This window comes from Myotis brandtii, unplaced genomic scaffold (assembly GCF_000412655.1).
Source record: "Myotis brandtii unplaced genomic scaffold, ASM41265v1 scaffold432, whole genome shotgun sequence".
In the NCBI taxonomy this organism is placed as follows: Eukaryota; Metazoa; Chordata; class Mammalia; order Chiroptera; family Vespertilionidae; genus Myotis; species Myotis brandtii.
This window is the reverse complement of record NW_005366520.1, coordinates 1,733,241-1,745,924: the sequence shown is the minus strand read 5'-3', so window position 1 is coordinate 1,745,924 and position 12,684 is coordinate 1,733,241. Positions and strand designations below refer to the sequence as shown.

Below are 12,684 nucleotides of genomic sequence, written 5' to 3'. Positions count from 1 at the left end.
TAAGACCATCCTGCATATCAGATATTTACATTATGATTCATAACAGTAGCAACATTACAGTTATGAAGTAGCAATGAAAATAATTTTATGGTTGGGTCACAACATGAGGAACTGTATTTAAAGGGCCAGAAGGTTGAGAACCACTGCCCTAACCACTCCCTTGTCAGCCTGATCGATGCCTACCTGCTCCCCTGCTGGCCCGATTGCCCCCAACTTCCCTCCCCTGCTGACCCAATTGCCTCCAACTGACCTCCCCTGCCAGCCATCTTGTGGTGGCCATCTTGTGTCCACATGGGGGTGGCCATCTTTTGCAAGGGTGTGACATCCAATTTGCATATCACCTCTTTATTACATAGGATGTCAGGATTGAGAAGGTCATTATATTTAAAGATCCTTCTATAATTAATCATCATTCATCCTATTAGTGGGTGCTACTATGGCTCTGACCAAATGCTTAAGGATCGAAAGGGTGTAACTTCTCACCAGTGAGTTGATCCAGTCAGTTGAGAGAATTAATGTCATTCTGCATAACACTGAGAAATCCTAAGTGAAGGAGTTGCTGTATCTAAAATGTAGAGCAAGAAAATACTATGCATAATTAAATAAATCTTATCCTATGTATTTCTTTTGTGATTAAATTTATGACAATGTTCACTTGTTATCTGAATAGATCAATAATAGAATAGATAAAACTTCCTATAGGAACCATCACTCCATTACTGTTAAATTCATTCTGTTATCATTTGCGTATATCAAATTATGTACAGTTTTGCTATCTATTTACATCTTTTTCTCCTATTAAAATGCCAGTTGTTCCATTGCCCTCTTCATTTATCCTGACCTTCCTGCTCTCAATCCCTTTATTACTGAAATCAAAGAGAAATAAAAAATATGAAGGGAAAACAAGACAGAGATAAAAAAATAAATATATAAGGCAGAGGAAGAACAGAAATGGTGACAAAGTATAGCTGGAGACTGGAGAACAGTTGCCAATGGCATCACCATCAAGACTTGCATCTGCACAAAAAGATAACAGCAAAAATATATTGCTGTGGTATCTGAGGAAAGAAAAATCACTTATTTAAAGGAGTCTTTCTAGTGTTCTCATAACCATAAAGCAGTCCATGGGTCTCCCATGAACTCCACAGCTAGCTTTTCTTTAGGCTGGCTTTTCTCTCATTAAGACCAGAGAGAACATGCAGTTGTCAGCTTTCTTGAACAGGAACTTTTACTCCTTGGTAAAAGGGGTATCATGGTTCCTGAATAGAAGGAAGTAAACTTGAGTGATAGATGTGGAAAGGGAGCGGTGAGAAGAATAAAGATGCTGTGAGCACAGGATAGACAATGATACTATAACAAGCAAACAAATCTAGTGTCTGAGTTCAAAGAATAGGGGAGAGAAGCAACAGGACTGTTTACTTTCTTTTTAAAAAAATATATATTTTATTGATTTTTACAGAGAGAAAGGGAGAGGGATAGAGAGTTAGAAACATCGATGAGAGAGAAACGTCGATCAGCTGCCTCCTGCACAACCCCCACTGGGGATCGAGCCTGCAACCAAGGTACATGCCCTTGACCAGCATCGAACCTGGGACCATTCTGTCCACAGGCTGATACTCTATCCACTGAGCCAAACCGGTTAGTGCAGGACTGTTTACTTTCTTATGCCAAAGAATATTAAAGTAGGGCAAGTGAGCACAGATTTAATTAAACTTAGAGAAAATTATTGTTTTATTTCTAGATAGCTGAAACAGAGAGTTCCTCATTCTAGGTCAGTTTAAGAAGGATCATAACAATACAGTAGATGCTAACAAGTAGGGTTCTAAGATTTTGGACTCTTTGGCAGGATTGGGCAGCCATTAATCCAGGGTTCTTGCTGCCATTAGTTGGTCTGATGAAAATAGGGGTTTCCCCCTTACCGAGGGGAAAAATCCATCTCTACAATTTAAATAAAACTAATTCCTACGATGGGATCCAGTATGGAGATAACATAGCCATAATCAACACATTATGGCAAGACAAGTCAAATGGCAACTTACCTTAAAGAGGAAGATGAGTTTTTGGAATTGCCTGAACCCAACGTGTTTCAATAAAAATGTGCTCATTGGAAAGCTCAGGGATGTAGAAGACCAAATACTACCAGTGCTCCTGACCATAAGAGGCAGTTACTTCTGCCCAAAAAAGCAGGTTTATTTTATTCCAGGGTCATTAAAATTCAATCATATGGTTAACGTCTTAGTTTTTATTACATGTACATCCAGCAGTCTTTGCATCTCAATTTGGCATACCTGGACTTCCCAAGATGGAAAAATGCACTAGCTCAAGTCTGTTAGTCTTCATAGTACCCACAATTCTTATTATCAATTAATAAAGCAGCATCATTAATTTATATTACAATATCATAAGTCTGAAAATGTAGACCCCCCCTTCTGTGAAGAATGTGCCAGTAAGTTATATCTCTCATCTTACAAGGCTAATCTTACACCATGGCAAAATCACCTGTTCAGTACTTCCTAAAACATCTTTCCAGAAAATGCATCCCCACCAACATCCTTTTTTCCTACCTGAAAGTCTTCTTAATATCTTCTGCTTGGATTGTCTGGAGAATCTCTTGATATAACTGATGATCAAGTGTTCCTGAAGATGTAGCATTTGAAGGACAATTTTTATGTGCATAATAGCCTATCAAAATTCCAAAAATAAACAAAATGGTGGCTGTACAAAGTATTTTTAAAAGGCGGCAAAAGGTGCAGTGGTTGCTCTTTGGTGCAGATCTTGTATAGCGGGTAGCATAGTCAGACTCTTCTTGAAGTCGCTGAAACCTGCCTTTGGGTGAAGTTGCTGGTTGAATGGAATCAAGATTGAGGTCTGCAGTCTCTGAACTCTCCAGGTTCTGATTCTCTGCACTATCTAGGTGAAACTGGTCAAAACCAGGCTCCTCCAGTTCCTTTTCCATGTCCCACTCTAAGTCAAGGGCAGTGGCTTGAAGGTCATCATTGTCCAAGTACTGTGAATGTCCTGGAGCTCTTTGATCTGCATTGACTTTTTGATAGGCCATCTTCTTACCTGTGAAAACAAGGGAGATATTGCTTCTTAAAATAAACAATAAATAAAAACCCCATGGTAAAAATAAAACAATAAACTGTATTATGTGTCCATAAAATTTTAGTGATTATCCACAGAAATGCATTGCCCCCATGGAAAAATCACATATAAGTTTATCATGTTTTGCTATTGATGTTACTATAGGAAAAGAAGATATTGTATTAAAAATAAAAGTATATGGTACTTGGTAGAAAAACTTATGAGAACACAAAATACAAACACACACACACACACAAATTTACCTTTGAAGCTCAAGAGAATAAGTCACAATGCACAGTTGAATTGAGTGTAATGTATTCAATGAAGGAAATATTTATGCTTACTCATTTTCAAAATCATTATTAAGAAAAAAAACAAGGGCAGAAGCAATAAAACTGCTATTTGGTAGGTGAAGGGGAAAGAAAAAAAAAGACTACTGAATGATTTACATTGACAAAGTTAATATTAAATGAAATTGCTCTGCCTATATAGCAACTCTATAGAAATACAAGAAGCAAGATACAGTACATCACATAGTCATGAGTAATCAAAAGGATTAGAGAAATTTAAGGCTACCACAGAAGACCATGATATTCCAAGGAGTTATGCAGTTAGTGACATGAATTGGCCTCACTCATTGAAATTTGAATGAAAGTCTGGGATGGCACCTATCCCCCAAAAAAACAAACAAACAAATACCCTTTGCTAGCCTAGGAGAGTTTGGTTTCATAACCTTGCTACAGAAATGGCAGATGGAGGGTTTCCTCCCTACACAGTCTTGGATGACAGTTTGTAGTATCCTGCAGAGAGGTATTAGGATAACTAGGCTAATTAACTACAAGTGGTCTTCAGTCTGTATTCAGTAACCCACTTGTGTGTTATGGTTGCAGATTAAGAGAATTTATAACAAAATTTTCCGTGTATTAGGTATGTCATCCCAGCTGGAATCTAAGATCCCTCACTATGTTTTATGATTATTCTATGTGCTCCACTGTGGATAAAGAACAGAGCTCACCTGACAACTGATTATCCAATTGCCTAATAGCCAGTGGTTGACAAATAAACTCTAATGAAAAAGATACAAACAAGGTTTTTATAAAAGGGAGTGGCATGATGCACAGAATTATGTGTATACACAGCTCCAATCCTGGCTGGCAGGAGCTCATGAATTAAAATATCCTGAATGTTTAAAAAAGTCCAAATATAATTAAATATTAAACTTTACAAAATAAACATTGTAATCCTGGCTAGATTCTCATCTACTACCCTATAAACTAGGATTTCTGCTTGCCTGGAGTTGAGTCAACAAAGATGAAAATCTAAGGCATGTCAGGTAGTGGGACAGGTCCCTATTACTCAAGAAAGAAACACTACACCCAGAGAAACAAATACATAAACAAATAAGTCAAAATATTCAAAATGGAAGGGAGAATCAGGGGTGATTGATTCCATAGAGAAGCTGAGAAAGGATTTTCCCAAGTGACCTCTAACGTACTTGTAACAAAAGAGAGAAGGGCATCCTGGCAGAGGGAAATCTATAGGCATGCAGAATACTGAGAATGCATAGTGTGTGGAACACCTGAAAAGACCAGAGTAGTATGCTGTGGCTAAAGATGCAGCACACAAGCCAGACATTTAGAGAAAAGCTAGGGAAGGTGATCTTGGCCAAAAGGTTTAACGTCTTTGCAACACAGGGTATTCCTTTGTGAAATGTGTGTGATAATAATATAAATCTCAAAGTGTTGTCATTAGAACTAATTGAGACAGTGAACCTAACACATCCATTGAATGCTGCATGGGTCAGAAGGGACATTTCTAGTATTACAGAAGGGAGGACTGCCAAAGATTGCTGGAAAGAAATAAAAATTAGTTCAATAATGCAGAAGAAATTATATAATTCTGCAAGATATTGTAGAGAAAAGGAGGAGGTTGCATGACATTCATGTACACTCACACACATACATATATAATAGTATATATATTAATCTTAATGTAACTGCAGTTTTATAAAAATGTGAGATGGAAAAGTTGGTGGTAAATTTTTGAATATTCCACAATTCAACTTATTTAAACATACATTATAAAATACTGCAATTTCCTAGCACTAGTCATTCTTTTTTTTTCCTGTTTGGCTTAAACATCAATAAATTCCTGTTATCTTGCCATGATATTATGATATTATTTCTTTAATCACTCAGTTCATGTATTATTGATTTACTTAAACACAGTCTCTCTGTGGCTTTCTAGATTTTTTCCTCTAATTTTAATGACTCAAGTATTTTTCTCTTAAAGCTTTTTCAAAAATTGAATTACAGAACAGAGTTTATGTTGAAGGAAGACTTGACACATAGGAGTTACTACTAAAATATGAGATCTCTAATTCTGACCTCTAATATGACCATTCAAAGTCACTTCTCTACAAATCACTCAGAAAACAACTGCAGTGACGAGGCAGAGTTTTCATTTCTAGCCTGACAATAGGCATTCCATCACATGTACATCAGCAATTTAACGCTTTTCAAATACCAGACAGAGCCATCAATTAGAATGTAATGCAGATACAGATATTAACTCCTCATTATGATGGATATCTACCTGACATCCTTACTACCACTTTGAACTCATTATGCATTTGTAAATTTTCACTAAATTCTATCTTCCAGTCTTCCAGGAGAGCAGCATCTGAATCAAAGGTGAATGGAGCCACTTGATGTAACAAAATCCAAGTATTTCAGGAAAATTACCAAGGAAATAAGTATGTGATAACATGTACAATAAAGTATTTTAACTGCTTATCAGTTTAAAAATACATATCCACATTTGTTTCAAATTGTCTTGCTTTTAAGGAAAATCGGATAGCTTTTGCAAAAATATAAATCTCTGCCCTCACAGTTTTGTTTCATTTAATCCATCAATCCATCTAAAAATAAAACTGAGTGATAAACTACTAAGCAAATAAAACTTTGATAACATATTCAATTTTGAGTGAGAACAAATTATTCCATAAGTCCCACAAAGAACGTAGTGTTCTTTAAAATACCTATGCCCTGTAAGAATAGTAAAGGACATTTCCCATTTCCTTTACCAGAACATTTCAATTCCCAACAGCAATGAAAATATTATAAAAAGAAATCTTCAGCAAAATCAGCATGTCTTAAATGTCATATATTATGCCATTTGACCATATATTTTCTATTACTGACTCACAAGATTCATTTAATTTATACTGTCATAGTACTTTAAGCTACTCCACATGAGTAATTTAAAAAAAAAGATTTTGAATCCACCCCATGAATCTTTCTCTAAAAGACAAGTACTTTGGCATAGGGCAGGTCACAGAAACTGGTGGCATTTCTTTAAATAGGAATATCCATAACATCCTTATAGTCTATATTGTGCCACTGGTCTTTTCTATAAAGAGCAATTTTTAAGAAAAGTTGAATATATTCTCCATGTTTTCAACACATCTTATTCATTTAGGTTGGATTCCTTCCCACCCAGACCCACGCCAAGGGCTGAATTGTTTTTGAAATTCAATATATTAAAACATTTACTTTTTATAGAGAATAGTTCCCCCTTATTTACAGAGAGTAGTTCCAAGACACGCAATGGATACCTGAAACCTCAGATAGTATAATACCATATATACACTGAGTGGCCAGATTATTATGACCACCTAACGTTTGTAGGCAAATTAGTCATAATTTCGCGCTGAAGTTGCTAGAGGGCCAGACCATTATAAATAGGGAAACAGGTTGTTTATCACGACAGTAGAAGTGATTTTTTTCTGAAGATATGGGTAAACAACGCGATTTAACAGCCTTTGAATGTGGGATGATTGTTGGTGACCAGAACCATGGAGCGAGTATCAGCAAAACAGCCAAAGGCCTGTTCGAACACCTTTGCTGTCTGCAGTTACCCAGATAAAATGTCTCCAATTCACACAGGAACACAGGATTGGACAGTCGAGCATTGGAAAAAAGTCATGTGGTCCGATGAATCATGTTTCCAGTTGCATCATGCAGATGGCAGAGTGAGAATTTGGCAGAAACAGCATGAAAGCATGCACCCCACATGCATGAGTACAACCCTTCAAGCTGGTGGGGGCAGTGTTATGGTTTGGGGCATGTTTTCCTGGCATGATTTGGTAGCACTAGTCATTCTTTTTTTTTTTCCTGTTTGGCTTAAACATCAATAAATTCCTGTTATCTTGACATGATATTATGATATTATTTCTTTAATCACTCAGTTCATGTATTATTGATTAATTTACTTAAACACAGTCCCGCTGTGGCTTTCTAGATTTTTTTCCTCTAATTTTAATGACTCAAGCCTCGCCACAGTATTGAAGGCAAAAGGTGGCCCAAAGAAGTAACAATGGGGTGGTCATCATAATCTGGCCACTCAGTATATATATATCCCACGTTCAAATGCTGTTAAATCACGTTGTTTACCCATATCTTCAGAAAAAAATCACTTCTACTGTCGTAGTAAACAACCTGCTTCCCTATTTATAATGGTCTGGCCCTCTGGCAACTTCAGCACAAAATTAAGCTAATTTGCCTACAAACATCAGGTGTTCATAATAATCTGGCCACTCGGTGTGTGTGTGTATATAGTCTTCATAACTATGATAGAGGTTGATTTATAAATTGCCACAGTAGGACAGCTAATTTGCCTACAAACGTCAGGTGTTCATAATAATATGGCCACTCGGTGTGTGTGTATATAGTCTTCAAACCTAAGATAAAGTTTGATTTATAAATTGCCACAGTAGGAGATTAACAACAACTAATGATTACAGAATAATTATAACAATATACTGTAATAAAAGATATGTGAATGTCATCTGTCTCTCAAAAATTTAATTTCTGACAAATTTCCCAAAACATTTCCATCCACAAATTTAGTGCCTTTTCCATCTTAACTAAGTACTTATCATTCACTGCGGTCATTACTTTTGCAGTTTTGAGGTTCAACGGAAAAACTAGCACAGATTTCTTTTTCCTTCCTCACAATGTCACGAATAGAAAATTCATTCTTAATGTGGATCTTAGCACCTTCAGCAGTTACAATTTTTTTTTCTTTCCTTAAGTCAAGAACTTTCATAATTTCACTTAAAGGAAGCTGTTGACACCTTCTATTTGGTATATGCAACTTGCCTGCATCACTACTCTTGCACTTTGGAGCCATTGCTATGCAAAATAAAGGTTACTTGAACACAAGCACTGCAATGCCAAGACAGTCCATCTGATTCCTGAGACAGCTAGGAAGTGACTAACAGGAGGGGAGCACCTACAGCTTGGGGAGCCTGGACAAAGGGAAGATTCACTCTCAGGAAGGACAAAATAGACAGCCATCAGATTTCACCACTCCACTCAGAAAGCCACACAGTTTAAAACTCATGAATTGTTTATTTCTGAAAATTTTAATTTAATATTTTCAGACCACAGTTGATGACAGGTAAGCAAAACCATGGATAAGGAAAGACTACTTACACTTGTCCCTTTATAAGGAAAAAAGCAGATACTAATTGAACTAAAAGGCATTTTTTTCTAGGCTATTATAGGCTCAAATCAATAAAAAAACAACAACTGTATTCTTACTAAGCATATGATTCATTTAAAAATAAATTGATACTTTGAATGCCTTTTTTCACTTTTTTACTGGGTGAAACAATATAAATTATACAAAAATAAAAGATGAATACTGAAAAAGGCTAACATTTTAATTTGTGAAGTACAATCTCTAGCTGCTGCAGAACAGCCTAACATAATGGATAGCACTTATTTTAGATAGTAAATACATGTTACAAAAAATTTTGTTTAACATGTTATATATTACTAATGCTATTTAAAAATATAATCATAGCACTATTATTTCCTTGCTCAGCAATTATAATAAGGAAGTTTGTTACATAATGACCTGGCCTTGTCAATCTCTAAATCAGTGGACTCTATAGTCAGACTGCTCTGCTATAGAGTATATACCAGTTATTTAATATCTTTATGCTTAGATTCCACATTTGTAAAATGGAAATAATGACATAAATTATTGAAGGTGCTTATAACAGCATCTAACAGATTTAATTGATTCACTAATAAAGGATCACTCCAGAATTTTATAGAGTTTAAGAAATTGGAAATATATGGAGCTTACAATTTTATTTTATTTATTTAAACATATTTTTATTTATTTCAGAGAGGAAGGGAGAGGGAGAAAGAGACAGAAACATTCATGAGAATCTTTATTCTCAAGAGAGAATCATTGATTGGCTGCCTCCTGAACACCATACACTGAGGATCAAGACTGCAACCCAGTCATATGCCCTGACAGGAATCAAACTATGAACTCCCAGTTCATAGGTAGATGCTCAATGAGCCATGCCAGCCAGGCTGGAGCTTACAGTTTTAAAGTATAGCTTTGAATAAATCAAATTATGACTAGGAGACTTAAGTTTCAATAACAAGACCTGGAGATAATGGGAAATGCAGTGGTGTACGCAAGCACTTTTAAGAGTGGGAAATATCTATTAATCATTAGCTATGGTTCAGATAGACGAAAGGAAAGTCTGGCTAATCTATAATAATAAAAGTATAAGATGCTAATTAGACCAGACAGCTGAACGACCTTCCGGATGTCATTCCGGACAAAGCTGCAGCAGCGGGGGCCAAGGCAGAGGTGGTTAGGGGTGATCAGGCAGGCAGGCGGAGTGGTTAGGGGCAATGAGGCAGGCAGGTGAATGGTTAGGGGAGAGCAGGCAGGCATACAGAGTGGTTAGGGGCAATGAGGCAGGCAGGCAGGCAGGAAAGCAGTTAGGAGCCAGTGCTCCTGGATTGCAAGAGGGTGCAGGCGTGGCTGAGGTAATCCCCACCCCCGTGCATGAATTCCGTGCACCGGGCCTCTAGTGTTATATACAATGTTATTATTGCATTTGACTTACTGCCACCAATTCTATATGTTTTTGTTGCAGAGTTCAATTTCTTGTTAGTCTAATTCCAGAAAACAAAACAACAATAACAAAAAAAACAAAAAAAAAGCTTTTCCATAATGCTGAAGAGTTCAGTTTAATAGTTCTAGGAATTAACATTAATTATGAGTTATAAATGTTTGTTGTAGAAAGACATGTTTGTCATAAGTGGTTGACTTGATTTATTGACTATGATGATACCAATAGTATTTTAACTCAAACAGTGTAGATCTTATTAGAATTAGGAATACATCGGGGCCTTGACTTAGGAGTGTCCCGACTAACGAGTTTTTTGAGATACCAGCTGTCTCTCGGCCAATTTTTTGCATTGAGTTGATAGAGTAATTTGAGTTAATGAGCTCCTTAACGAGCTCCTTAACGAGCTCGGTCTCGGAATGAATTAAACTCGTAAGTCAAGGCTCCACTGTACATCTAAAGACTTTCCTACTAGCACAATTCATTTTATAAGTTAAATAAATAAATGGATCTGGTAGATTAACTTTAAAACATAAGGCAGGTTCTCAATTTCCTATGACAGTTCTATGATTGAATCTTTATTGTACTATGGGAAAAAATATTCATATAGCATTTCCTAAAGCTTTGAATGTCAACTCATTTGCTGGTTTGAGCAGATTGATTTGAGGCAAATGCTTTCTTAGAAATGTCAGTGCATCATCGAAAGGTATTCATTATGCACCTTCGTGCACTGTACTTTAGATGCTGTACCAGTGAACTATATGAATGCCCAGAGGAATTTTTAAATCTAAATTTGACTATTCCTTATAGCCTAAAAAGGGTTGACATACATTTTTCACTATGAACCTAGTTTGTACAAATAAAGCCCATATTTGTGGAATCCATTTCTGTTGTTGAAAGCTTTAATGGCCTCAATTTGAAAGCAGGGCAAAAGATAAAACTATAAAAACAGTAATTCAGAAGACTCTATTCCCTGACTTAATTTTCCAGTATAATGAGATTTTTTTCCATCTGGTTTTGTGAAATGGCCCTGGCAATTGCTATAGTGTCTGTAAATGCATTAAGAATTTCTTATTTAATTGCAATGCTGTGTGTCAACTGCATACAAGAAATGACAATAATTATTTGTTGTTCATGCTTCACTAATTGAAATTAGAGTGTATATAAAGTAAAGGGAACCTATTATTTGTGCTTCATTTTTAGAAAAAAAATAGACAAAGCCTACTCTTAAATTCAATAGTACATTGAATTTAGCAGATAATAAAGTTGGAGAGTATAAAACTCACTTTACTCTGGGGCCTGAGTTACCTTGATTCTAAATGATATGTAAAAGGGTACCCTTATAGCATGCCAAATTAATGAGCTATAAATTGCAAAATGCAGTCAAAAACCATTTGAGGGAAAATTATTTGATGAAATCCAGCAGGTTTGTGTAAATTTGTTTTATATTGCTTGCATATGTATGACCACCTGGCCAGTTCCCTGAGTGGGCCGCCTTTCTTTAGGTACCTGTGTGCAATTGCAATTACTGTGTGTAATGCACTCTAAGTGAATCGTTAATTGGGCCCACCTGGGTTCCTGTATTTATGGTAATGTTTTTCAATATTAGATGATGTATTTTAATTTATGATTTGGCAAACAGAAGAATTAATTTAAATGAACTAAAACAATAGTGTATACTCTGTGTTTCCTCATCAGGTAGTTTGAACATTTAGTTTTATTCAGAGTATGTATCATTCAAGTTGAAGTCTCACCAACCTCTACTTTGGGATGTGCAAACAGGTCCGATCTCTGCATGGACTCCTTTCCTGGTCCTTTTGGTGTTTTGATTCTACCTAGATCCTAGAATTTCTCTCTTTTTTGGGGGGTGGGGGGTGTCTGGTCATCATTTCCATGTATAGTAAAATTGGTAGAAGTACTATATTTATCTACTTCTACAATTATTTACATCCTTTCCACCTTCAGAGTATTTGATGTGGTTTATGTTAGAAATGCACACACACGAGATAAATGAAACCACAAAAAATAAAATAAAATAAAGAAGAGCAGAGTAGGAAACAATTCTGATAGTCCAGCTAAAGGAAGCCACTATAACTGAGTTTTCATGCCGTTCTGGGCTTCCCTGAAGTCAAGGCAAAGACAGGCATCTGCAGGGTCTTCTCAAATCCCATCAGCCTTCGCCTGATCTCACTTGCTTATGTATAAGGCTGTTAGTCTCAGCTGAAGAGTTTGCCTTTAATTCTATTTTTTCTAAGTTATCTTTCTTTGTAGTCTCAGATTTCCATGTTGGGAAGAAACTTTCCTCTATTAAGTCAGAGAAAACTATGAGTCTCCATTATTATTTCTTACACTTAGATTTGGATACATAAAAGTAACAGCATTCCCATGTTATGTTATCCAGAATTACATGCTAATAGATAATTTATTGAACCCTTAAAATGAGGCAGGATCCACTATAACGTTTGAGCTTTATTTACATTATATGACATCTATCTACACTAATAAAAGAGAAACATGGTAATTAGCGTACGACCGCTACCCTTTTCATTGGCTAATCAGTGAGTATATGCAAATTAACTGTCAGCCAAGATGGCGGCCGGCAGCCAGGCACTGAAGCGAGCACGAGGCTTGCTTGCTGCAGACTCCAACATTCC

At 36.2% G+C, this 12,684-nt stretch overlaps 1 protein-coding gene across 1 annotated transcript in view; it reads right to left on the bottom strand.

The window, feature by feature from the left end:
- The window catches only part of NAALADL2 (N-acetylated alpha-linked acidic dipeptidase-like 2), an 825,315-nt gene that overhangs the window by 636,310 nt on the left and 176,321 nt on the right, over positions 1 to 12,684 (bottom strand). The window contains exon 2 of the mRNA XM_014546150.1: positions 2,565 to 3,066. Coding sequence (XP_014401636.1) covers positions 2,565 to 3,066 — 502 coding nt within the window. The remainder of the gene's footprint in view (positions 1 to 2,564; positions 3,067 to 12,684) is intronic.